This window comes from Abramis brama (assembly GCF_963993115.1).
Source record: "Abramis brama genome assembly, chromosome: 3".
In the NCBI taxonomy this organism is placed as follows: domain Eukaryota; kingdom Metazoa; phylum Chordata; class Actinopteri; order Cypriniformes; family Leuciscidae; genus Abramis; species Abramis brama.
In genome coordinates this window covers 18,078,176-18,106,145 of record NC_139965.1, presented here as the reverse complement: position 1 = coordinate 18,106,145, position 27,970 = coordinate 18,078,176, and the positions used below count along the sequence as shown (strand labels likewise).

The 27,970-nt window shown below is 36.5% G+C and overlaps 1 protein-coding gene across 2 annotated transcripts; it reads right to left on the bottom strand.

The window, feature by feature from the left end:
* Positions 1-10: 10 nt before the first annotated feature.
* Positions 11-26,173, bottom strand: kif7 (kinesin family member 7). 2 transcript variants are annotated; one of them, XM_084109818.1, is made up of 19 exons: positions 26,061-26,173; positions 23,211-23,601; positions 22,554-22,754; positions 20,529-20,916; positions 19,307-19,850; positions 18,977-19,144; positions 17,980-18,177; positions 16,508-16,656; positions 15,068-15,192; positions 14,773-14,934; positions 12,061-12,263; positions 8,934-9,131; positions 7,866-7,991; positions 6,232-6,408; positions 5,928-6,143; positions 4,441-4,647; positions 2,785-2,983; positions 2,360-2,521; positions 11-686 (listed from the first exon to the last, which is right to left on the bottom strand). In XM_084109818.1, exons 1-19 carry the CDS (start codon positions 26,076-26,078, stop codon positions 307-309), a joined length of 4,212 nt encoding a protein of 1,403 aa, XP_083965944.1. In that variant the 5' UTR covers positions 26,079-26,173; the 3' UTR covers positions 11-306. The 2 variants fall into 2 exon arrangements, with proteins under 2 accessions (XP_083965944.1, XP_083965945.1); XM_084109819.1 differs by having other exon boundaries at positions 18,977-19,120.
* Between the last annotated feature and the right edge of the window lie 1,797 nt (positions 26,174-27,970).

Below are 27,970 nucleotides of genomic sequence, written 5' to 3'. Positions count from 1 at the left end.
TGGTCTGATTGAAGAATTTTTGTTGTGTCAATGCAACAGTTTTTATTTCACTATTTATATATAAAAAAAAAAAAAAAAACTTTACATTCACTAAAATTTTGTCCAGGAGTGTCAGAAACCTGCAACAGTTCCCTAAAAAGTGCTTGAAACGTGACCAAATGCATCTACAGTACATTTCAAAGATAACCGATGACCGACAAAGTACAAGTAAATAATTTCAGATTTTTTTTGCAATAAAAAAGAGATTCAGTATAAAAAAAAAAAAAAGGAACGATACTGAAGATATTAACTGTACAAAGTTCTTTACTACATTGGATTTTTCCGAACATCAATTATTGTTGAATTGGAATTAAGTGGTCCCGTGTTAAGGCTCGATCTCCTTGATTCTCTCCGTGGTCTTGTGAGGGGCAGGGAGGCCGTCCCACTCCACTGTGTGGAATTCAGACCAGGCTGAATTATTCTGTTATTTGGCAGTTCACAAGCTGCTCTCTGCCTGAGCTCCTCCATGCTGTACTGGTCCTCTGTGGGGAGAGAAGAGCGCCTCCATGTCGGAGGAAGAGGGGCATGAACCAGCTCCCGCATCTCTTCTCTTGACTTCTGAACTCTTTCCGACTCAGGCTTCAGACTTCCATCTTCAGTAACTCTGCCTTGGATCCCACAAGAAAGCCGACCGTCACAATTTGCACCTGAGGAAAGGTGTAGTAAAAAAAACAAAGATGGTAAAAAAGTAAAAAATCCTGAAAATTAAAAATGTGGTTCCAGCCCCATATTTCTTGCTTGATTCCAAGAAACAAAGATTTGCAGTCTGCATTGCAATGCATCACAACATGACCAAGGAGTGCCTGCAAACCTGGCATGTTTTTTGTCCAAGGCACCATTTTATAACTAAAACACAAGCACAAGTGAGATCTTTGAACTCTGGCAGTGGATAACGTCTTAATTTAAATCTGTTCCTTGCACACCAACTTCAGAAGACTTGAATATAATCCTACAAATCATATGGATAACTCCTAATTATGATATTTTGAGCTTTGATGGTATAAATTGCACCAAAAAAAAAAGTTTGGTTTTATTGAAAAAAGAAAACATTAGGCCAGAACAACAAGATTTAAAGTGCCCCTATTATGGATTTTTGCACAATTCCTTTCATTCAGTGAAAAGGTATAATAATAGGGGAGAGTGTGTAATGTAGCTGTATGTGAATGTAAACAGTCTACATAGTTGTAAAGCTGAAAGTGCATCATAAATAAAGTTATTTTATCTCAAAAGAGAGTTGACTCTAACCCGCTCGTTTGGACTTAAAATCTATTTTCGTGAAGTTCACACGTCTCAACTTACTACATTTGCATAATGCCCACCTACGTTCTGCGTGGATAGGACATCTTGCTGTAGCTTGTTCGTGGGGATAAATTCAGTTTATTTTCACTTCCAAAGGATGAAGCTGTGAAGAATCAGTGGTTAAAATTCATCTTTACTACGATACCACAGCAGTATAATCCCTTCATTTTACTGACTACTGCTTCTCAAATCTCGGAGTTCAACATGGGATTCGCAAAACGCTTGCTTGCTGGCGGTTTTTTTCAGACACGCAGTAGACCAAATCAAAACAGACTGAGCTGTCTGGCCAATCAGAGCAGAGTAGCTCACGGAAAGGAGGGATTTAGAGAGATTGATTCATCCATCGAATCGTTTGAGAATCAATGAAAAATGTGGTGATGTGCAATGTATATTATGAGAAAATTAAACCGTGTTTTGACCTTTGATGCATGTAAACCTGTTGTAGGAGACCTTCAAAACAAAATTAGGAGACTTTAAAATAGCATAATAGGGGCACTTTAAAAAAGAACAAGTTTTTAGAAATATGTTTTTAGATTAATGTTTCCTTTAAGACCTAATATTTACTTTACTTCTTAGTAGTGCGGTCGAATCTATTAATTGCATCTAACATAAAGTCTTTGTTTACATAATATACTTTATATAATATATGTGTGTGTGTGTGTGTATATATATATATATATATATATATATATATATATATATATAATTATTATTATTATATTTATATATAATATATATATATACGTCTGTGTGTGTGAGAGTGTATGCATACATGCACACACACACACATACATACATACATACATATAAATATAAATAATATACACACACATGTAAACAAAGGCTTTTATGTTGGATGCGATTAATTGAGATTAATTGATTTTACAGCATTACTTGGTGAAAAAACAACTAATTTTATGAAGGTGGGGGAGGAGACTGTAAAAAAAATAAAACATTGACTCAAATACTGAGCATTTAAAAAAAACATTGAAAATGAACATTGTTACCGAGTCGTTCTCACCTTTGCTTTGTTCCCCAGCATGATTTACAGGGCCACACATTTCCCTCAGTTTGATGTTCAGCTCCTGATTTGCTATTTTGCAGAAGTTCAGCTCTTTGCTGAGGTTGTGGATCAAGCACTCATACTGCCGCTGTCTACCAGCCAGACCCTCATCCATTTGCTCTGGAAACACAATAAATCGCCAATACTTTCACTTTATTTGCTCATAATGCAAATCCGTGGATAGTATTGCCAGTTCAGAAATATATCTACAGCTGCTATGAACAAACCAGAGATACATTCTCCAATGTTGTTTTGCAATTACACATTAGCACTGGCTATGTTCTATAACCATGGATAATAGAGCATAAAACAAGGATAAATCTAGTGAATGTTCTTGAGTCTGTGCTTATGTGGATGAAGACTGCAGGAGTCGGGACTCAAACCTCGGCACTGCTGCAGCAGAAGCTGGATGTTTCTCTCGAGTTCTTTCTGCTGCTGGGTGAGTCTGCGATCCGCCTCGAGCTGCTGTCTTTCCAGAGCTGCTTCCAACCACACAACCATATTCTGCTGCTCCTCGACTCTCAGCTCCAGCTCAGCTAGAGCCAGCTGCAGCCTCCGTTCTTCCTCCCGAAGACACACAACCTTTTCAACACACACCAAGCATTATATCAATCATATGCTTAGCTAAAGAGTGGCAGTTCAAGCAAATATTTCAATTTACTTGCACAGTGCTTTCACAAGGCATGCTGTTCCAAAATCACACAATAACACAAGTCTTCACCTTTCCCTGATGTGTTAAACAGCTAAACTAATAAGCTGTATTAAAAGGAAGCATGAATATAAAAATAATGTGAGAAAACGTGTTTCTACATTTGCCAAAACTGGGTAAATGTGACCACTCAGGCTAGAAGCTAATGTGTGGCTGTGATAAACACTGATAAAATGTTGTTATTGTTTGACAAAGAACTGGTGCTGGTCTGCCAACTGAAACGATAATAGATCGCACCTCTTCAGAGGTGGACGAAGTACACAACTTCCTTACTTGAGTGAAAGTATAGATACTGCTGGTCAAATATTACTCCATTACAAGTAAAAGTTGTAAAGACCTATTTTTACTTAAGTAAAAGTACAGAAGTACTCGTTTTTAAAAGTACTTAAGTATCAAAAGTAAAAAGTAAATGTCAATGCATTGTTTTATTATTGTTGCATTGTTGTATGTAATACTTAAAGTACCGTATGCCTCTAAATCTATGCCTGCATACCTACCCTCATATCAATATCAAATTTATTTCTAGAACACAGTTCCAGTAGTGGGATTAAATGTGAGATTGAATAAGTGCTCCCAATAACGTCCACAATGGTTTCGGACACCCAAATGCCTGTTCCCTCAAATATGGCCCTATTTAAAGTTGGCTTTTAGTATGAATATGTTAACCTTACTGTTATCTATAAGCTAGTGTGCTCCAAAAAAGTGACAAAAGTCGCATTTAGAAGACCAAACCCAACGTTGAAAATGAAAATCAGGTTTATGTCTGAATCCAATGTCAGATTGACGTTGATCTCCAACGTTGGACAGACGTTGTATTGTGGTTGAAAATTAAAAACTCGGGTTGACGTCAGAAACCAACATCAGTCGGGTTCTGACGTCAACCCGACTTTTATTTTCAATCAATATCCAACGTCAATCTGATGTCGGGTTCTGATGTCAATCAGATGCAGGGTTCTGACATCAACCCGACTTTCATTTCCAACCACAATGCAACCCCTGCAACCAAAATCATCCACTGACTGATGTTACTTTTTACTCAAGGACCTTGACAGATAGAATTGTAGTGGAGTAAAAAGTACGATATTTGTCTTTCAAATGTAGTGAAGTTAAAGTAAAAAGTTTCCAGAAAAAATAATACTCAAGTAAAGTACAGATACTCAAAAAGTGTACTTAAGTACAGTACTCAAGTAAATGTACTTTGTTACTGTCCACCTCTGCACCTCTTCGAATATCACTCACCACCACAAACAAGTACACTTAAGTGTCAGCCTAATAACTTCACGAAGAAGGTTAATGAGAATAATCTGAGGAAACTCGGATGCCGTCTGACCTTATCGAAGTATTTACAAAGCAGAGCTCTAGTTTCCGAGCCGGACAGGTTGGAGAGTTTGGCCATCAGGTTCATCTCCCACTGGGTTAGCATGCTCCCTGACGCCCGCAACTGCCTCTGCCTCTGGGTGATCGCCTCGTTTTTGTACTCGATAGCAGCATCCAGAGCCTCAATGGCCTCGTCCAACTGGAACAGTGTTCGCTCCTCCTGATGTTTAACAGAGGACAGGGCAGCTTTAATAAATGGAATTCGCACATCATGCAAACAAGGTTGGTTTGGAAGTTTTCACGCCAAAAGTTGCAGAATTCTAAAATTCTAAACCATAATTTTGGCTAGGACTTTCTCATTTCAAAAGTTAAAATTTTAGAATTCTTAAAACTTGCAAGAATTCTAAAAGTTTAAAAATTCTAAAATTCAATTTCAGAAGTTGAAATTTTAGAATTCTTAAAACTTTTAAGAATTCTAAGTTTGACTTCAAAATTCTAAAACATAAATTAGGATGGATATTTTAATTCCAGAAGTTAACATTTTAAAACTTTTAAGCGTTTAAGAATTCTAAAGTATAAATGTGGCTAGGATATTCTAATTCCAGAAGTAATTTTTTTTAGAATTCTTAAAAGTTTAAGAATTCTAAAAGTTTAAGAATTCTAAAATTCAATTTCAGAAGTTGAAAGTTTAGAATTCTTAAAACTTTTAAGAATTCTAAGTTTGATTTAAAAAAATGTAAAACATAAAATTGGATAGATATTCTAATTCCAGAAGTTAAAATTTTAGAATTAAACTTTTAAGAATTCGAAAACTCTAAAGCATAAATTTAGCTAGGATATTCTAATTCCAAAAGTCAAAATTTTAGAATTCTTAATAGTTTACAGCATTTAAGGTTGGAATACACTACACAACTTTTAAAATCTGAGGCATCATACTCTTGCTGATTGTAAATATATTTACAGAGAAAAACATCATACACTAAACAACTGAGGATCACACACTACTAGATTTTCAAGTCGTTCCAAACACAACAAACTCACACAGAAACATGCACCTTGCTGCTAGGAGACGCATTGGATGGAATCATAGTTTAAAGATAAAAAATCTAAGTGTGTGCACATCATACACTACATGATTTTAAATGAAATGTCAATTTCAACTACCGAAATTCTGCAGACTGGCTAGTGTTGACTCTTCCAGACAGCAAATTGGGGCAAAAATCTGGGAAAAAGTGTGTATTAAAAGTAAAGTGTAGTGTATTCCATTAAGCCTTAAGTTAGCTAGGACATCCTAACTCTACAACTTTAATCATTCTAAAATTCTGAAGCCTGCAAATGAGATGCATAAACATGTTCTGTGTGAACTGGCCTCAGAATTATAATGTTGTAAATTATAAAATGATGCAAACAAATCTGAATGGGGATTTCACAATTCTAACACATTCAAACAATGTTTATTGGGAAGTACTTCTAAAATTCTGAAAATCAAAGTGATGTCACCTCAGGAGAGAGCAGGTTGCCCTGTCTCAGTTTGTCGTCCAGTTCCACCCTCTGTTTGAAGAGCTGGTCCTTCTCCTGCCGGAGGTTGGAGATCTCCTGTCTGATCTGCTGAGAGTCCTGAGCGCTGCCACTACGCAGAAGACCGTTCCTCTCAGTGAGCTCCCGTTCCAGAGACTCGATTCGGCTCGACAGGGTCAACAGGTCTTTACTGAGAGCCTGCAGAGAAAATAGGCCATACCAATTTTTAAAGACTCATAAAGGGGTGTATGATGGGACGAAGCAAAGCCACAAAGTTTACACAGACCTGACTAGAGCGAAGCTTTTTGGATTCCAAGCCACTGCGTTCCAAGAGCAAGGCCTCTTTTTTGGCTAAGATCTCCTCTCTCTTGGTCAGCTCTCCTTCCAGGTCATCAAGTCCACGCCGTTGACCCAGAACCTTCTCCATTTCCTCATCAAGCCAGCGTTTCTGCTCCTCTATCTTCTGCTCAACCACAGATATTTTGAATACAATTCTTTATATATTAAATACATGGAACTGCTTCTGAAACGTCAAATGATCAAATACGTTTTGCAAAAATATATGGGAATATACTGCAAAATATAATGCAATATATTACATAAAACATTTCCATATATGGAAAACTAGTGCTTATATTTTTCAATATACTGCAAAATATGCATTGACCATGTATGGCTATATATTAATACATATAAAATGTTTATAAATGAAGACAAAAATAGCATTACATGTAATATTCACAAAATTGTATCCTTTAGTGTGTACATATGTATATTGCACATACATGTTCCCATATAAATGTGAATGTATGTGTATATATACACACACATTTACGGAATGAGTTACAACAGATTTCTAGTTTCCAGCATGCTTTGCTTCTGACTGTTAAAGGAGAGCAAATGTTTTGATTGAAATTAAGTGTTATTTAATGTGTTTTGCTCAAAATTATTTATGGGGGAGATTTGTTAGTGTTTAATGTTCTATTATTTTGGAATTTAAAAGGTTTTCTGGTATATCTGAGAATTTGGGGTTACCATTGTGCTGAAGAGTAGAGCCCGTTGTTACGTTGACGATTGGCCAAAACCACCATCAAGACTATAATTACTATATTTTAAAAGTAATGGCTGTGCCCTCCTCAGCACTGTGATAGTCTCTTGGTTAAATACTTTAGTACATGCAGGTGTGCTTGTGCTTTTGTGAATTAGCTTACAATTATGAAATATTTATAATGTAAATGATTAAAAATATATATATCATTATATATTTCTCTATAAATGTGTGATTATGCTGCATAAGCAAATATATCTGTGATCTATTACACATGCAGTACCATATCTGATCACTTATACATCTATATATTATGAAGTGTATTACTGAATATAAAATTACATACATTATGATATACATTATGTATTCAATATATTGTAATATATTAACACAATATATTATTCTGTATATTTTCAAATATACTGTTAAACCATTAAAGATATTGATCATTCATATATATAGGGAAATATATTTTCTTTTCATAAGGGTTTACTCATCAGATGCTGTTATTCAAAGTGGAACTGCATTCAAGGTATACATTTTAACTATATGTTATTAATTCCCTAGAAATCAAACCCACAACCATGACCTTAGAAATAGCAAATGCATTGCTTCAAGGTAAATAACATACAAAACCTGTATCAATATCAGGCTGAGAGGGATTTGGGCAACAAAATGAACTGTTGAAACAAGCTACTGAAATATACCCTCAGCCACAAGGAAACAATAATAAAAGCCTTTCGAACGTCAGTCAAACTATTAAACACCATGTCTGAGCAAACAGATCTAAAAATAATATTTTATTGCGAGGTAATAGCTGTGGGAAGGGTTTGATGAAAAGACCACAATTTCGTTTTTCTGTCTGAACCCACCTGCTGTTCCTCTAGTGATACGACCGAGCCGTTACTTCCACTTCTCCTCTGTCGCTGGAAGGCAGCGATTTCCTCCGTCTTAATCCTCAGAATTTTCTGCTGCTGTTCGTTCTTTATCTCCAGCTCCTTTGAGAAAGAGAAAGACGCTGTTTGGTAAATCATTCACTATTGAAAAAACAAGAATAACTGGGAGGCTCTGTAGATTTGTATTGTACAGAATACAGAAACAAAAATGACTAATGCAGGCCCTTACAGAACAGAACTGAGGAAAAAAACCCTGTGATGAACACTCCAAAAAAGACCATTAAATGTGTAATTTCTGCAACACCAGCGGCACCACACAAAGAAAGGCCTGATCTGAAGTGAACAAGACAGAAAAATAGCATAAATTGTATATTTTATGAAGAAATTTTATGTTTTTATTTTATACACTACTACTCGAAAGTTTGGGTTTTTGTTCATGTCTCCAAAGATGCCTCACCAAGGCTGCATCCATCTGATAAAAAATACAATAAAAACAGTAATATTGTGAAATATCATTACAATTTACTCCCGTGATGGCAAAGCTGAATTTTCAGCATCATTATTCCAGTCTTCAGTGTCACATGATCCCTAAGAAATCATTCTAATATGCTGATTTGCTGCTCAAGAAACATTTCTTATTATGACCAATGATGAATCCATATTTTTTGGTGGAAAAGAAATACATTTTTTCTAGATTATTTGATGAATAGTTTAAAAGAACAGCATTTATAAAAAAAAAAAAATCTGTAACATAATCAATGGTTTTACTGTCACTTCTAAAGTCAGTCACTTAATTTCTCTCTCTTTACGAAAATATCTTACTGAACCTCAAACTTTTAAACGGTAGTCCATTTTATATTTTATGAAAAAAAAAACAGTATAGAAATAATTATTTCTGCAATTTCACTGCTAGTGAAGCATAAATTACACACTTCACTTTCAATTACATCTGTACTCTGGATGTCTCCCAGGCTCCGTTCCCCATCTGCGCCGATAATAGACCGAACGCAACACTGAGGTCAATCGCACAGCGAGTCGGCTCACCTTGACTCTGTGCTTTCCTTTCTGCATCTCACTCTCCAGCCGTCTCTTCTGCTGGCTCTCCTCTCGCAGGCGGCGCTGCAGAAGGTCCTGCTGCTGCTTCATGTTCTGCACGTTCCTCTCCAGCTCCTGCACACGGCGCTCGCTCTGCGCAGACAGGGAGGCCAGCTGTGCAGTGTCCCGCTGCTTCTGCTTCAACACCTGAAGGCACAGCACATGTGCAGGGCTATATTTATATTGCCAGAAAGCCAGAATATACAGAATAAGAATGATGAATTGCTGTAGCATAGATAGGGACATTTCTTAATGCCTCCGTTAACTTATTCGAAGGTTCTTCAGATATGATAACTGAACCTGAATGCTGCTCTTTCAATAAATATCTGCAGTATATATATATATATATATATATGTATACACAGTGAGGAAAATAAGTATTTGAACACCCTGCTATTTTGCAAGTTCTCCCACTTAGAAATCATGGAGGGGTCTGAAATTGTCATCGTAGGTGCATGTCCACTGTGAGAGACATAATCTAAAAAAAAAAATCCAGAAATCACAATGTATGATTTTTTAACTATTTATTTGTATGATACAGCTGCAAATAAGTATTTGAACACCTGAGAAAATCAATGTTAATATTTGGTACAGTAGCCTTTGTTTGCAATTACAGAGGTCAAACGTTTCCTGTAGTTTTTCACCAGGTTTGCACACACTGCAGGAGGGATTTTGGCCCACTCCTCCACACAGATCTTCTCTAGATCAGTCAGGTTTCTGGGCTGTCGCTGAGAAACACGGAGTTTGAGCTCCCTCCAAAAATTCTCTATTGGGTTTAGGTCTGGAGACTGGCTAGGCCACGCCAGAACCTTGATATGCTTCTTACAGAGCCACTCCTTGGTTATCCTGGCTGTGTGCTTCGGGTCATTGTCATGTTGGAAGACCCAGCCTCGACCCATCTTCAATGCTCTAACTGAGGGAAGGAGGTTGTTCCCCAAAATCTCGCAATACATGGCCCCGGTCATCCTCTCCTTAATACAGTGCAGTCGCCCTGTCCCATGTGCAGAAAAACACCCCCAAAGCATGATGCTACCACCCCCATGCTTCACAGTAGGGATGGTGTTCTTGGGATGGTACTCATCATTCTTCTTCCTCCAAACACGTTTAGTGGAATTATGACCAAAAAGTTCTATTTTGGTCTCATCTGACCACATGACTTTGTCCCATGACTCCTCTGGATCATCCAAATGGTCATTGGCAAACTTAAGACGGGCCTTGACATGTGCTGGTTTAAGCAGGGGAACCTTCCGTGCCATGCATGATTTCAAACCGTGACGTCTTAGTGTATTACCAACAGTAACCTTGGAAACGGTGGTCCCAGCTCTTTTCAGGTCATTGACCAGCTCCTCCCGTGTAGTTCTGGGCTGATTTCTCACCTTTCTTAGGATCATTGAGACCCCACGAGGTGAGATCTTGCATGGAGCCCCAGTCCGAGGGAGATTGACAGTCATGTTTAGCTTCTTCCATTTTCTAATGATTGCTCCAACAGTGGACCTTTTTTCACCAAGCTGCTTGGCAATTTCCCCGTAGCCCTTTCCAGCCTTGTGGAGGTGTACAATTTTGTCTCTAGTGTCTTTGGACAGCTCTTTGGTCTTGGCCATGTTAGTAGTTGGATTCTTACTGATTGTATGGGGTGGACAGGTGTCTTTATGCAGCTAACGACCTCAAACAGGTGCATCTAATTTAGGATAATAAATGGAGTGGAGGTGGACATTTTAAAGGCAGACTAACAAGTCTTTGAGGGTCAGAATTCTAGCTGATAGACAGGTGTTCAAATACTTATTTGCAGCTGTATCATACAAATAAATAGTTAAAAAATCATATATTGTGATTTCTGGATTTTTTTTTTAGATTATGTCTCTTACAGTGGACATGCACCTACGATGACAATTTCAGACCCCTCCATGATTTCCAAGTGGGAGAACTTGCAAAATAGCAGGGTGTTCAAATACTTATTTTCCTCACTGTACTATGACAGTCCTTTTATCATTTTATTTTATATTTGGTATTAATTTCCAAATGTTCTGAACGTAATACTTAAAGGCACACTATGTAATTTTTCGCCACTAGAGGTCGTTTATTCAAAACAAAGGCGTAGCTTGATGACACTTTGATTTCGCGGAATCATGGGAGTTGTTATCTTCACCTCTACAGCCGATGGAGAATACGACAGGACTCGGGCAGAAATCATATTCATGGATGACCGGTAATGTATTAAAGATTTATTAATGTTACGAAGGCTGGTGGAGCGATTGCTAATGAGAGACAAGTGCGACACACGGCTCAAGAGCAGTGGAGTTTTTACCATGCTGCAGACGCCGCTTCGGTTTCTTCCAGTCATGCGTATGTCGGGTAATGCAGAGCTGTTTTATCATATTAGATGCATTTGAGTGTGTTGAAAGTTGTTATAAAGCTACTCTGTGTGTTCGCTCGGCGGCTACTATATGATACACTTGTTGCACACTGCAATGAGCTAGATCGATATTAGGCATGGTAAAAATGGTACTCACGGTAAATCAAGACTAACTGTGTTGAGCTGTATAACAATGATTAGTTTTCAGTCGATGAATATATCCGAACAGTTGATCACCTGTCTAATAAAACACATAATATATTAAAGCGTCTTTGGTGTTTCCATGCTTTCTACAAAATATAACCGGAAATCGAGGGTAACGCGGGTATGATGTCATTGATAGGCAACGCACGGATACGGTCCGTGTCCTGGTTAAAACTGCTTATTTCTCTGGATTTAAACATTCTTAGACTATGTGAGATAAGTGCACAAATCAACAAAATATATAACATTGTTCTAGAGGTTTTTGAATATTTTGATCCAAAAATCTTACAAAGTGTGACTTTAATGCTGTTATATACCTAAAAAAAACATTTATATATATTTTTTCTATATTTTGTAATTTGTGTCTTTGCTTCTCCTTTTATTATCGTTTCAGTTCATGCTGTAGAAATACTGCAATTTTGATATTGTGACAACCCTAAAACCTTTATAGAGAAACGCCACTCAAAAGAGATTTCCATAATGATGCCTTTCGGCAAGGCAAAGCTGGCAGACACAGACCTGAACTTTGCTCTGCGCAGCTGCGATTTTCCTCCTGCACTCCTGAGCTTTAGAGCGGTCAGCGGCATTACGGCCACCCTGAACCTCCAGGTCCTGCAGCTGCTTTTGTGCCTCTGTAAGCTCCGCACGGGCCTGCTCCACCTCGGCTTCCAGCTCAGAGATCTTACAACTGTACTGTCTGTTCATGGCCTGGGCATCCTTACCTACAGAGAAAGACAGGACATGACCATTATAACAGAACACTGATAATGATGAACTCATAATGGACGATGAGAAAAGTTTGGGGTCTGTATGTTTTAGAAGACAAGGATGCGTTAAATTGAACAAACGTGACAGTAAAGACATCCATAATGTTACAAAATATTTCCATTTCAAATAAATGCTGTTCTTTTGATATTTCTATTCATCAAATAATCCTTAAAAATAGATAACACAGTTTCCACAAAAATATTAAGCACCAAAACTGTTCTCAACATTGATAATTATAAGAAATGTTTTTTGAGCAGCAAATCAGCATATTAGAATGATTTCTGAAGGATCATGTGACACTGAAGACTGGAGTAATGATGCTGAAAATTCGATTTACATTGAATAAATTAAAAATTTAAACTCAATATAAACATTTTTTAAAGTGAACAGTAAATATTAAATAGTAACTATTTTTAAAAAAAAAAGTTATTAGAAATTGTAATATAAAATTTTTTCTTCAGTTTTTTATCAAATAAATGTAGCCTTGGTGAACATAAGAGACTTCTTTCAAAAACATTTAAAAAATCTTACCAACACTGACCTTTGAACAGTAGTATATGTTTAAACGAGTTGCTACTGTTTCATCACTTTCTAATGCAAACAATGAATTTTATAGAAAATTCAATATGTTTCTTTTTGGAGATCTAACTCAAATCATAAGTCCCATTAAAATGTGCCATCTGTTGGAGTCGTGACCTAGCGGTTTGCATACACGCTTGGATATATTGAGTTGGGGTGTCGTCATGCAAAATAAAAGTGAACATTTACAGATAAGACTATAACCATAAAATATCCTTTAAGCAGCTCTCAAGCACATTAAACAGCACAAGCATCTGTCACAAAACACTGGGCACATGAAACTCAATGAGCTTTTTTAAAGCATTTAATATAACATGCTCCCACGCTTTGGACTTGTATCGTGAATGTTTCCGCTGCAGCAAAGCTCTGTGACCTCTGCCATTTTGTTTCATAGAAATGTGTTTTTCACTGCTGTAAAGTGGTACAACTGATGATGGTTCCTGATTGCACAGACAGATGGTGGAATTGGTTGTTAATACTTTTTTCATTATTTATTATTAATGATTTTATTCATTACACATTGTTTGGGCGGATAAAGTGCTGCAGGGATGACGTATTTCACGACGAATAGGTCATTATTTTTGTAGGCCAACCTGGAAGAGCTGATAGGATTTTTCCATTGGACTGAAGTGAGTTTATGAAGTATAAGTGAGGCTTTATATTTTGTTATACAATTAAAAAAGACTGTATAATTGCATTTCTTCAACTAAATAAACAGTTTTTTCTTGGTAATTATTCAGTAAATTAAAGGCGACATATTATGCAAAATTCACTTTTAAATTATTTTTGAACATATTTATGTGTCTGCAGTGTGTGTACACAACCACATTTTACATTGTGGTAAAAATCCATCCACCCCGTTTGTTATTTTCCCCATAAATCTGAAATTGAACCTCGCCAGAGCATTTAACAGCAGCATTCAAGTAAGAAATGTATTCTTTTTAAAGACACAAAGCTTTTCAATCAAGATCAGTGAGTGATTTTCTGTTTTCCTTTAGTTGTTTGTACCATATTAACAGCATATACAGCAGTGGGTACTGTATATTACGGTGCGTCACTTTAATACACAGATCTAATATACATCAGACATAACCGACTGTGTTTGTGAACTGTGTGTTTTTGACATAATCTTGAGTGTATTTGACAGTTTAAGCGCAATAAGACGTGAAAGAGAAATTAGTTCAATTCTCAAGGGATGCGCCGTCTGACAGGCAGCTTTCTCTGTGTGTGCGCTCAGAAAACCATATATCAGAAGTTTAAAAATGATATGGCTTTATGCAAATAAATGCATCCAAATAAAAAACTTTCAGGATGACGAAGAACTGCAATGCCACGTGAGCGTGGCCGCCATATAGATGATAATCAAAACCAAACAGATTTTGTCAGTTTGAGTATCCGAGGCATGAGCTGTAAAGGCTCTGCCCACTTCTGGAAAGCAGGTTGGGAGCAGCAGCTCATTTGCATTTCAAGATACATGCACGAAAACATCCCTTCCACTCAAAAATGAGCATTTGCAACATGGTACAATAAATGATCCGTGGAGAATTTTGAGCTGAAACTTTACAGACACATTCTATGGACACCTAAGACTTATATTACATCTTGTAAAAATGGGCATAATAGGTCCCCTTTAAGTAAACACAGGCAGTCGTAAAATAGAGAACTAAAGAAACAAATTGAAAGCAATTGAAAAAAATATATAAATCATGTAAACTGCTTTTCCAGTTGAGATTAATGCAATTATCATAATAAGTGCATACAAATATTTCCAGGCATTTCAGTCTGTACTATATACTACAGATACTGTAGAAAACATGTTTTATGTTATTTTAATATTGACTTTTATTTTAGTACTGGTGCAATAGGTTTTCCCAATGACCTCACCTGTTTTGACCAGCTCTTTAATGAGTTCCTCCTTCATGCGGATGGTGATGGAGAGCTCTCTGATCTTCTGCTGTGCCTGGAGAAGCCCTCTCTCCGAGCAGAACTCACCTCCAAAACCTCTCACGCTCTCCCACACCGAGCTCTCGCCAATGCTGCTGTTAGCTGGAGAATCAATCAAAACAAATCAAAGTGAACTGACTGAATGCTGGAAGGAAACTACTGTGGACCGGAGTCCTTCCGTGAAACACTGAGACCCTCAAGGCTTGTCAAATGTTTTCAAGGATGTTTAACTCACATGTGCGTCTTGTGCATTGTATGCCCAGAGGATGGCCAAGCCCAAGCGCCTGAGGCAGCGGAGCCCTGGCAGAAGATCCTTGGAGCAATGGAGCTTCTTTTTTCGTCCAGGTTACATTGATAGATCTGACAAAAAAAATGGCAATGCTAAATAGATTTCTAAATACAGTAGATAGCCATTCCTCAATTAAAGGGGCTACATGTAAAATTCAGAAACCCTTGTTATAAGTGACACCGGTGGCTGTTAAGTGAACTGCAGCCAGCAACTTATTCCTTGTGCTTGCACCTGTACTCACGTAATGCACAAGAAACTGAACGTGATTCAGGGCCGGAGTGGGGCCACTTTTCAGCCCGGGAGTTTCAGGCCCAAGAAAGGGCCCACTTTTTCCATGGTGGAATTCCAAATTAACACTTTTTCCAAATTGGATAAATGAAGCAAAAGTTCAGCTCTTACTATTGTGTAGTTTGTATTAATACCATGGTTCAACAAATAATGTAAAGGTTAAATAATAATTCACTTAGACTTTATAAGAAGCAGTTGCGACTTTATTTCACGCAATTCTGACTTTATATCTCGCAATTCTGACTTTATAACACGCAATTGCGACTTTATTTCACGCAATTCTGACTTTATATAAAGTCAGAATTGCGAGATGTAAACTCGCAATTGTGAGATAAAAAGTCGCAATTATATTTTAAAATGTTTTATTCTGTGGTGGAAACAAGCTTCCATACCTCCTGGCCTCTTCCTCCCATCCATCCTCCCTGACGCGTACCGTTACGGTAGGGCCGGCCCAGCTATCGGTAGGCGGTGCCGCGGTAGCCTACCTGATTAAACGTTTTAGAAAAGACGGGCTATGTGTAGCCTAATGTAACTAACGTGACAAATGTGGAAAAAATCCTCGACCAGCCCAAAAGTGAAGCGGCCCACCGGGAATTCTCCCGATTCTCCCGATTACCCACCCCGGGCCTGACGTGATTCAAGGCCCAGATATTTATTTTTTATTTATTTTTTGCTTAAAAGTAAAAATAAGTTGGAAATATCTTTTCAGTGATATACTGTTAACAAACATCCTGACGCTGTCCACGCTGTTGAGAACGATGTTTGGATGAATATGTAAATATGTTCTGTGTGCTTTCCTCTAAACAACAAAATAACCACACAACAACAAATGACAGCCGTGAGAAAACAGCAGTCAAGAAAGCACCTGAGCATAGCAATCGGGCTGCAATTCACCAGCATCATGTCGAGTCCTTCACATACAATTCAGTCTGCAGGCTTTCACAGACAACCTAGAAAGTCGAAGGTGATCTTGTTTTTTACATTTCGATACAAGCGGATCAAACATTGGCAATAATAAAGCGATCAATACATGGAAATTCTTACACATAGCCCCTTTAACCTTCTCATCAGCATTATGAGTAATACCATCTTCCATACTTGCGTTTATCTCTGGTGGTTTGAACATGTCCATCTTCATCTCGGTTCACTCCTTTTCCAGAAGTTTCATAGTATGCGTTTCCATGTCCGCTGTCCCACTGGGTCTGGTCTGAAAATGAGCTACTGTCCACTGACGGACCCATTTCAACCTAAAAAACATGAAGGTAAAAAAATGTCAACCGCAAATCATTTGAATTCATATTAATGCGCTAAATCTATATCTACAATTTGAAAAAAAATAATGCTAATGAACTATATTATTTGGGAGAAGAAATTATTTTATTAGTATATTTAACAAACTCAAAATATTTTCAATAATCATTTTTTTAATAATAATTAGAATTTATAATATTTTGGGGGTTGTTAGGGCACCAGATATACTGTAAAATACCTGATATACACACACGACTGCACATCATTTAAATTCATATTAATGCTGCCAAAATTTGCTCCCCATGCATTTATCTGATAAAAAAAAATCCAGTAATATTGTGAAATATTATTACAATTTAAAATAACTGTTTTCTATGTTAATATATTTAAAATTGATTATTGTGATGCAAAGCTAAATGCAAAGCAGTCACATGATCCTTTAGAAATCATTCAAGAAAGATTTCTTATTATTATCTGCTTAATATTTTTGTGAAAATATATATTTTTATTTAAAAAAGGAATTTATTTGATTTTTTGTAACAATGGAAAAACAGTTTACTGTCACGTAATGAATTTAATGCAACCTTGCTGAATAAAAGTATTAATTTTTCCACAAAAAAAAAAAAAAAGACTTACTGATCAAACTTTTGAACAGTAGCTTTAGATTACATTAATAATCTTGACTAGGACTGTAAAATATAAACACTAGAATGTGAACCAAAGTCAAAGTCACTGTAAACGTATGTGTTTCTGTTGTTTTATCCTCCTTTTGCAATTGACAAATTTTCAATAAACACAAACAAATAATATAAGTGACAAATACTTTATAGTAAACAACAATATAGGCAAGCGTAAAATTCAGCAAGTTACTTCATCACTGCTGTTACAGCTGATATATTCTCGTCACTGCCATCTGTCGTTTCGGAGAACGGCTGGTGCCAAGCGAAAGCACAAACAAGGCTTAACACACAGCCGCTCATGGCTTATTGCTTTAATAAATAACCCTATTGTCTCCAGACAATACATCAAATGCCAGCTTGTCATACAACAGGCTTGAAAAGTGGGTTTAGGGTGTATAATTGTCTATTAAGAAATCACAGTGTTATCTTGGCAATTAGCAGAATTTGTTTGGATCAGAGAATATGTGGGTGAAGTAAAAACACAGAACAAGACAGCGTGTGTGACAACTGTTTGAAGATGTTTGTGTACTACTAACGGCTCAGCCCAGGTGGCGGCAGCTGTGTATTGTATCTTGAATTAAAATTGATGCGTGTTTGCGGCCGAGGATGCTGTGATACAAATCAAAACATATCAATTACCTGTCTGGCGAGGCTTCTGCCCACATCACCGTCGCAGGGAGGAGTGAGGCGGCCGGAGCTGTCGGATGTCTGCAGCAGTGAGTGGATAGGAGCAGTGTGAGGTCTCTGTTTCAGGTGGAGCAGTCCCACTCCACCAGGCTGGGTTAACAGACTGTGAAGCTCTGCTATTAGATCCTGCTGCTCTTGTAGCTTATCGCTCTAGGAACGAGAGAAAACAACAAGCAGTTAAATCCTTGTGAAAATACCAAAGATGTCCCCAGTACTGGTTTAAGGATTAAGTGTGTTCAGACAGAAGACAGTGTTTTACCAATGCATTTTCATGATTTCCCTATGACATTTCCAGTTTGTTTGTAATTACTGGATAAGGATTTAAAAAAAATCATTTTTGATTCAGAATAGTTCACTGCTAAATTACCCTTGTGGGTAACACTTTATAATAACTGCAGTCAAGCATTTGTAAATAGTTAATTCATCATTTATAAAGCATTAATAGACATTAATAAACAGTTTATAAATACAGCTATAAATGTGTTATTCTTGATTTATAAACATATCTATAATGTGTTTAAAATGTGTTTGTATTTTCATATTTTATTAATGATCAATTCATCATTTTTTAAGTATTACATTATTTACAAGCCAGTTATTTAGGAGTTGTCAGTGGTTCATAAGATCATCTAGAAAGTGTAAGTAAATTATTAATAAACTATTTAAATGTACATTTATACATATTATTTAGACATATAGTAATAGTTACTCGGTGTGTTAATAAATGCTTTATTAACACGTATTCCTACTGTAATTCATGATTAATTCAGGTAGTTATAAAACATTTAGTAGTTGTCAGTTAACTATTTTTGCGAGCTCTAAAGTGAGGACTATAAAGCTTTTACAAAGGAGATTTGTAAAAACTCTGGAATATAACTGGAACATATAACACAATTAAATCTTCATTCAAAAACACAACTAAAAGCGCAGAGAATTTCAATCCCCTCACCTGCTGTTTGTATTGTTCCATGGCATCTTCCAGAGCAGCTAGAAAATCAGTGTTTTCTTGTTCTAGTTGCTGTATCTGGGCTTGCAGATGGGAAATGTAGTCCTCGCGGTCTCCGTTCCAATCCTCTTTGACATGGTCAGGATCCTTTGGCATAAATAAATCCCACTTCTGTGAGAATTATGCAGATAATCACATAGTTTACATCATGCGAGCATATCTGAAATTAATGCTTCAGAAATAATGACCTGACAAGATGCATAATTGCCATTTTATGATGAAGTGTTAAACATAAAATATTCATATTTGAAAATGGATGTGCCTGCAGCCAACCTGGTTGTTCAATGCTGCCCGCCCCCTTTTTAGCGCAGTGCTGTCCTCAGTAGAGCTGCTCTCAATGCCACTGTCCAGCCCCGATGCTGAGGTCAGGCCGCTGCGTTCCTCCTCAACGGCACAAAGCCACTCTTTCACCCGCAGGAGCTGACCTGCGTTCAGAGTTCCTTCCCCCTGCAGCTCCGTCAAAAGCCTGTAGGCCGAGTCTGTGCACGTCCGGTAGTGGCCGCTCTCTGCTTGCAGCTTTCTCACGTCCAAAAGCTCAAAGGGCCGAAGCCTCTTCTCGGGGTCAGAGCGAGCGATGATACGGGTTTCAGAGCGCTGGCGGTTTTCAAGAGCTCGTCTTAGCGCTTTGATCTGGAGTTCAAGGCCCTCGACGCGGTCTGGTTCCCCCCGGCAGTTGACTGTGGCCCGGTTCTGGATGTTACGAGCCCGCTTGGCATAGTTGAGTGTATTTAGGCTCTCATCAAAGTCTGAGGAGGAAGGGCTTATGCAGGCAATCATGAGGGTTTTGGCGTTGCCTCCAAGAGAATCCTTTAAGATCCTGACAACAAGATGCAACGCAGATTTACATCTTCAACCTCGAAAGCCTTTAAACTATATAAAGGCGATGTTACACATTACACACTCTTTCCAAAACTCTTCCCTATAAAAATACCACTGAGAATATTTCAATCAGAGATAGGGAAGGTGAGCAGCAAAGTGTGAAAAAGAAGTCTCTTATGCTCACCACGTTTCATTTATTTGATCAAATACAATACAGTAAAAATACTACTGTTTTTTTTTTGTTTTATTTTATTAACACTATCAAAATTATTCATAACATTTTATATTTTACAATGTAATTTATTCCTGTGATGCAAAGCTGAATTTTCAGCATCATTTCTCCAGTCTTCAGTGTCACATGATCCATCAGAAATCATTCTAATATGCTGATTTGCTGTTCAAGAAACATTTCTTATTATTATAAACAGTTGTGCCATTTAATATTTTTGTGGAATCATTGATAATTTATTTTTATGGTTTCTTTGATGAACAAAAGGTTCAAAAGTGCAGCATTTATTTGAAATGGAAATCTTTTATTAAATATGTTTTCTTTACTTTCACTATTCCTCAGTTTAATGCATCCTTGTGGAATAAAAGTATTCATTTCTAAAAAAAAACAAAAAAATAGTGATTCTTGCATTAGCAAACACTACTATTAACATAAAAAGATTTGTACCTGGCGATTTTGGAATCCCTGTATGGAATATGGGTGCCTTTTCTTTTGGGGTCCCCAAGCGCTCCAATGACATTTCCGAGAGCGAGAAGTCCACTGTTGATCTGAATGCTCTCCTTGAGCCGTTCACCAGTGTTGCCGGTTTTGAGGATTCGCTCCGATCCAGCCAGGTCCACAAAATGGAATTTGGAAGAGAGGATCTGCACAGTCCCGGATGCTGCTCGAGAACCTCCACGCCTCTGTTCCATGAGCACCGTGAAGATGGTGTGAGAGCGACTGGAGTGGGGGTTCATCTGGGTGGCCCCTGTGTGACGGGCCGTCTTTCCTGACTCTAAGAGACTCAGCACCTCGTCAAGTCCCTCCACTTCACATTCCTTCACACCACAAAGCACTGTGGGAATACACAAAAGATGTCTTTCTTTTTCTGAACAGTCACGTATTACTGAAAAACACTTCAGCAATCTAAAATTTCCTGATTAGTCAACTAGTCTAAATGGGCAGTTTTGAAGAGTCACAACACAAAACGCTAAAGTTGTGTCCCAAATGACGCACTATTTACTCAACAGTGTAGTGTATGAACTTTATAAGGTTATTTTGTCACACACCCCCCCGCCCCGCTACATAATTAAAGCTGCAACAGTCAAGTGCATGAAATGTCCAACATTCCACAATTCGTTTTTTCTGTTAAATAAATGCATCATCTGGGTATTTAAATTACACTTTTCTTTTTGGAATTTTCAGTGTGAACAAATGACTTTTTCTACTACAAAATGGCATGGAATAGTACATAAGTACGCAAATTGGGACACACCTTAAAGGGATAGTTCACCCAAAAATTAAATGTTGTCATTTACTCACCACCTTCAAGTTGCTTCAAAAGTGTATGAGTTTCTTTCTTCTATTGAACACAAAAGAAGATATTTTGAAGAATGTCGGTAACCAAACAGTTGACCGTTGACTTGCATAGAAGGAAAAAAATACCATGCAAGTCAATGGATACCGTCAACTGTCTGGTTACCAACATTCTTCAAAATATCTTCTTTTGTGTTCTGAGTCTTTTATCTTCTGAGTAAATGATGACAACATTTAAATTTTTTGGGTGAACTGTCCCTTTAAGTACATAAAAAACAGAAACAGAAAATGAAGCATTTTAACAAAGGAGAAGCATACCAAAAGTAAAAATAAGGGGTCTTTTTCGACTTATGGGCAGCTGACATGATTTCAAGTTTTATGTGCAATGTGACATACTATAATTAATCCAAAAAAAATAAAAATTAGGGGAAAAAAATTCAACAATAATTCTTAGAAATGTATTATTATGTATTATAGAATAACATTATTTATAAATATAAATTTTTAAACAATAATAATTCTTTAATAAATGGAGCAATTCCAAGAGGGTCCTCACACCATCGGTGCTCGGGCCCTAATTATTTATTTTTATGATTAAAAAAAATTTAGTCAGTCAACTAGCTTTACAGGAAACCCACAAAGTAGTTGATTTTGAGAAAATGTACACTAGCATTCGAAAGTTTGGGCTCAGTAAAAAAATGTTATTAACACTTTTATTCAGGACTTTTTATAAATGCATTAAATCGATCAAAAAGGACAGTAAATACATTTTTAATGGTACAAACATTTTCTGTTTCAAATGTTCTTTTGAACTTTCTATTTATCAAAGAATCTTGAAAAAAAAATATTACAGTGTCCACAAAAATATCAAGCATAATATTAAAATAATTTTCTACACTGATAATAATAAGAAATGCTTCTTGAGCACTGCAGCAAATCAGAATATTTGTAAAGGATCATGTAACACTGGAGACTGGAGAAATGGCTGATGAAAATTCAGATTTGCATCAAAGGATTACTTTCTTTTCTGCATTTTTGGTCAAATAAATGCAGCACTGGTGAGCATAAAATACTTTAAAAAAAATATCTCACCAAACCCAAACTTTTGAACGGTAATATAGTTTTGCACATCCCTGCTTATTCTACATCTTGCATCAGTTTTCCTCGCAAACTTACCTATGTTGCCCTTTTCATCCTCTCGAATATGTATGTCTTTACTGGCCGTCTCAACTTCCAAAAGGTCTCTGAAGACCTCTTTGTAAACCTCCATGTACGACACTCGGACAGAGAAGTCAACGAGGTCATTCTCATCCAGCAGTTTGAAGATCTCGGCCACAGCTCTGGGAATGATGCCCTGCTCGTCATCCCTAAAAGCAGCTGCGGCCAAAAAACCAACAGAAGGTTAATGAATAACTCTATGAGGCAGAATGCTAAAACGCAAGATCTCAGATTGCGAGTGGAGCGGTGGCAACTGAACCGGGGGAGGTGTTGCTGGCAGAACGAACGTGCAAACTTGTGGAAGCATTTTAACAAGACAGACAAAGCCTTTCCTATCCTTAATGTGAATCATGTCTGGTCTAGATGAAGCACATTTATAATAATATGCTGTAAGGAATTAAACTTAGGCATGCTTTTGATCTGTTTACTCAACACATTAGCTGCCACAATACTCAATACACCTCCAATAAAATAAAAACATTGCACTTCTATATATTGATGAATTTTACATCATTGACACTATTATTTTACTGTTTATTAATGTGAAGCTGATTTGAAACAATCTGTACAAGCACTATGTAAATAAATGTGACTTGACTTCCATAAAAGACTTACAAATGTTGGCTTCTCCAATGGTGTATGTTTTGCCTGAGCCGGTCTGCCCATAGGCAAAAACCGTGGCATTGAAACCATTAAAGAAGGCCTCGATGAGAGGTTGAACACAGTCTGTATACACATCCTCCTGTGTAGAGCTTTCCTCAAACACAAAGTCACAGTGGAAGTGGCGGCCATTGCCCAGGGTGACCCTCTTCTCCTCTGGATCTGAAGTGATGCAACTCTCATGGTTGTGCAAAATCTCTTTGGGAAGCAGGGGACGCACCCGGATGGCCACCTGTACAGCGGTTTCCTCTACCTTACTTTGGCCAACTCCTTTGGGAGACATTTCTGAGATGATTAGCAGACCCTCATTACTTCTGTGGTGCTGTGATACTGCTTCCTTTAGGCGCTGAATTAAATAAGAAATATGGATTAACAGAGTAAAGGCCAGGGCAAAACATCTTTGACAAAGACCTTTCAATTAACCTCTAGGTCAATAATAATAGGGTCATTCCATGTCAACTCAACCTGAGGTTCTGAAGAAAGACTAACATAAATAGTGATGATAAAAGGCAAAATATTAAATACCATATATAAATAATTTTTAGATTAGATTAGAAGGTCTATTAGTAAATTATTTTGTCTTTAGCAATCTTTGTAGCATTAAATACCAACTGAGACAGTTTTTCCCCCAAAGCTAGCATGCCTGTAATTTAAAAAGTACTAAAGATTTCTCAATATATTTTTAGATTCTGGTTCTTAACAAACTTTTCTTTTGGTATCTTCATTTTTTTAAGTGTGGCTCAGTGTGGCTCCATGAGTAAAACTGTTCAATTGTACACATTTTCAGTGGTCAAAAACCAATTGTAACTTATGAAGTATTAAAGATAACTCAAGTTAATAGACCTAGGTTTTATGCCTCTTAAGGCATTGTTGTTGCTCTCCCCAGGTCTAATAACTCTTGGTAGCACCAGAATCAGTTGAAATGAACAAAAACTGAATCCCTGAAACTGATTCAAATATATAATCCTATGAATAAACTATTATTTCGAGCAAGTTAATGCCTCAACTTGACCATTTCAGTATTTTTGGTATGTTCAATGCAGTTGTTTTGATAGAGATACATTACTATTAACATTATTTGTTCATCAGACATTCCTATTTCAATACAATGAGTATCAGCTGTTTGAAAGTTGCCCATACTTGGTTTTCAACAATTTGGAGCTGCATTGAGATCCTCATATCTCTGGCAATGGACCATAGCCTATACCCTACAGGGTCTTAAAAATGAAGATACCAAAAGAAAAGTTTGTTGAGAACCAGAATCTAAAAGGATATTGAGATATCTTTAATACCTCTAGAGTTACAGACAAGCAAACTTTGGAAAAAATAATATTTTGGTACTAAGCAATTGTTTTGGAGAGTAACGAGATACATTTCTAGTTTATTAATATTATTTAAGACATTCCTCTTCAAAAGTAAGTATCAGCTGTGTGCAAAGTGAACCACATTTGTTTTTTTGACCACTGAAAATGAGTTCAATTTAACAATTTACTCATGGAGCCACATCGTGATCCCAATATCTCTGGAATTGAAACATGTGCCCTTTACAATTAAGATACTAACAGAAAGATTTGTCAAGAAATTATAAAAGGATATTAAGATATATTTAATACATCTTGAGTTACAGGCATGCAAACTTTAAGGGTGGGGGAGTCTCCATTGGCATAATGAAAGGATTGCTAAAGAAGACCACAGAATTTACTAATCGACCTCTTAATTTATAAAAAAAAAAATACACAAAGTCATTTTCTCCCACTTGTAATTTGGCTTCAAATCTCAGGTGAAAACTGTCATTTTGACCCCCTCTACAAAATAGTGGATTACTCAGTAAATATACTGTGACATTTAACATTTTGGATGTCATCAATACTAATGGTTGCCTTCAGAAAAAAAATATTATCAAAATAAAAAATGTGGTTGATTTGACATGGAATAACTCAATCACTTTAAATAAAAATTAAGCAACATTTCTATTCTACTACAATTTCTAAATTTCTACACAACACTAAAGCTGAAAATAAACAGATAATTGAATATACATACATATACATATGTATTTTTTTATGAAATGCATATCAAACAAGCAATATTTTTAAAAAAGCATATTAGAATTTTTTAGTTAATGCAAACAAACATTAAAATGACATGGTTTAGCTGATGGAATGGTATTTGCTTACGTATAATTTAGTAAAAAAAATTTTTTAATGGTTTAAAGTGCATCTTTTGTAATTGAAGTAACATACTGATCTGTCACAACATAATAAACCAATTATGAAAAACAACTATGCAGACAAACACAATTTATGGAACAACAATCACTAGGCTAACTTTTATACAATAAATTAAAACAACTAAAAGACAATAAAACTACAATCATGAAATAATCACAATCTACAAACGAAACAATAGACCATAAACAAACAACTTTCAGTGTTCGTATCCAAAACTAGTTTTGAGAAAAGTTTCATTTGGATCGAAACAAAAACATGCAACAGCAAATAAAAGTATTTCCTAACACATTTCCAACACAACAAATGACAACAATGACGAGATATGGAAAGTCTCAGCGAGTTCATAACTATGCAGAGGAATGTGTTTAACTTTTTTCCCTAGAGTCAGATTAGCCTAGCCGCTAGCAAATGTATTAAAAGTTAAAATCTCTTTTAACACACACAGCACACACTGAAAACAAAGCTCAAAACACGCACGCGTGGATTTGCCTGCAACACATATAGCGCGTGCACGCACGCAAGCTGCAACTGTTATGTAAAGTTTTTAGTGGTTTTTCATAACTTCCAAACTTACTGTTGTTTCCGAGTCCATCAATCTGAGTCCTCAGGGCACATCCCATTCCTATTCCCAGAGCCCATTCCCTGGATCCAGACCAGCCCATGACGAGCGCAGTGGATGCAGTGATGTCATTCAGTCGGCTCCCCAAATGCCTGAGTAAAATCTGACTTGCAGCGGCTCTTTGTTTAGTTTTGTTTGTTGTGATATTTTGATATGCTAAAGCTAACTAACTTAGAGAAATTATCTTTATCATGAAACCTATAAAACGAAACCTTTGTGTTTCACAAACAAGTGAAAAGTACCATTGTGTTTGCATTTGTAATAGTGATAATAAAAAACAATATTAAATTGATGATTTTGTTTGTAACCAGCCTGTATAGCTTATAGGGGATACTGGGGCTAGTTGTCACAGTTTAGCCTACTCGTTTGAAAGTCATCTATCTATCTATCTATCTATCTATCTATCTATCTATCTATCTATCTATATAGCCTATATATATATATATATATATATATATATATATATATATATATATATATATATATATATATATAAACAATCAATTGAACACATATTTCCCACAGTATATGGGGTTAGCTGTCACAACAGAACCTGTCATCAGCCAAATTAAAAGTGTAAAATAATTTATGTAAAAGGTAACATAAAAAACATTGTTTTGTCCAGCAAATATGTATGTAATTACTTACATGTATAACATTTAAAATGTAACTGCCTTTCCCTGAAATATACTCTTGTCCTGGATTCAACCTTTCAGTTAAAATCTGTCTTGATTATTTAGTTAACTCTAAATCTATGCCAATGTGATTTCTCCCCCCCACCCAATTAGAAACCAATCAATTAAAAAAAAAAAAAGTTCATTAGACAGAATTCACAGAAATAAGATGGCTACTTTAAGAGGGTTTTGAACAGTGAGCAAAAGCACATTATTTGTGTAATTAGACTTTTTGCTTTACTTTTTATTCCCTATGTGACAACTAGTTCCACCGTTAGGAAATTAACTACTTTCATAACTGTAAAAAGTCAATAGCAATAAAAAGAAGAAAAAAAATAGCAATCCATTTTTAATGTATTTGCATGTAATTGTTTTATTAGTCATTAAGCAAATGGATAAAAAAGAGACTTTTTTTTCTTTTATTGATTTATTTGGAAAACACAGCACACTGTACACACAATAAGAGTGAGTGGACTAGTGGATATCACATTTTGTAAAGTAAAAACAGTTATTGGGATGGCAGTTTTTACAAAATGTTCCAAATGGAACAGAATAAATTTAGCATTTTTAACCTCTTGCCTCTTATAGGCACAATGCCAGCATCACTGATCAATGTCATCTTTGTAGCTGGAAAGTGATGATCTGTCAGTCGAAGGCAGATGAAGTTCACGGTGAGTGGATTCTGGTCACTGAGGCAGACTGTGACTTGTTGTCAGTACTGGTGACTTCACAACAACAAAATCACTAGTCTTCCATGGTGACCAAAATATGTGAATGTGAAATACAGCAGCATTAATGTCATTTTAATGACAGCAGTTGCAATTTGTAAGGATGAATATACTATGACTAACACTATATAAATAAATAGTACCAGAACAGTTAATCATGGATTTGAAACATTTCAGATTCAAAGAAAAAAAGACCAGAAAGCCAATAAAGCCCTCGTTTAATATAAAGTGACTTGAAGACACGTTCAGAAATAATGTCTGGAGTTAATAATGTCAAGCCATTGAATCCCCATGCCCTTTCCAGACGCAGTCTCTGCTGTCCATATCCGTCTTTATATCCACAGGTTATCAACTGACTCCTCATTACTCAAGCCACTTACACTGATCCTTTATTACATTTCAATGTTGGCTATACCAGTTTAAATGTGGATGCACAGGACCTGCCCTCATAAAACATTCACTG

Coding starts and splice junctions, on each gene's coding strand:
- kif7 (XM_084109818.1), bottom strand. Junction 16,657..17,979: donor GCAGAAGCCTCGCCAGACAG/GTAATTGATATG, acceptor CATGTTTTTTAG/GTTGAAATGGGTCCGTCAGT. Junction 7,992..8,933: donor AAGGAAAGCACAGAGTCAAG/GTGAGCCGACTC, acceptor TCTTTCTCAAAG/GAGCTGGAGATAAAGAACGA.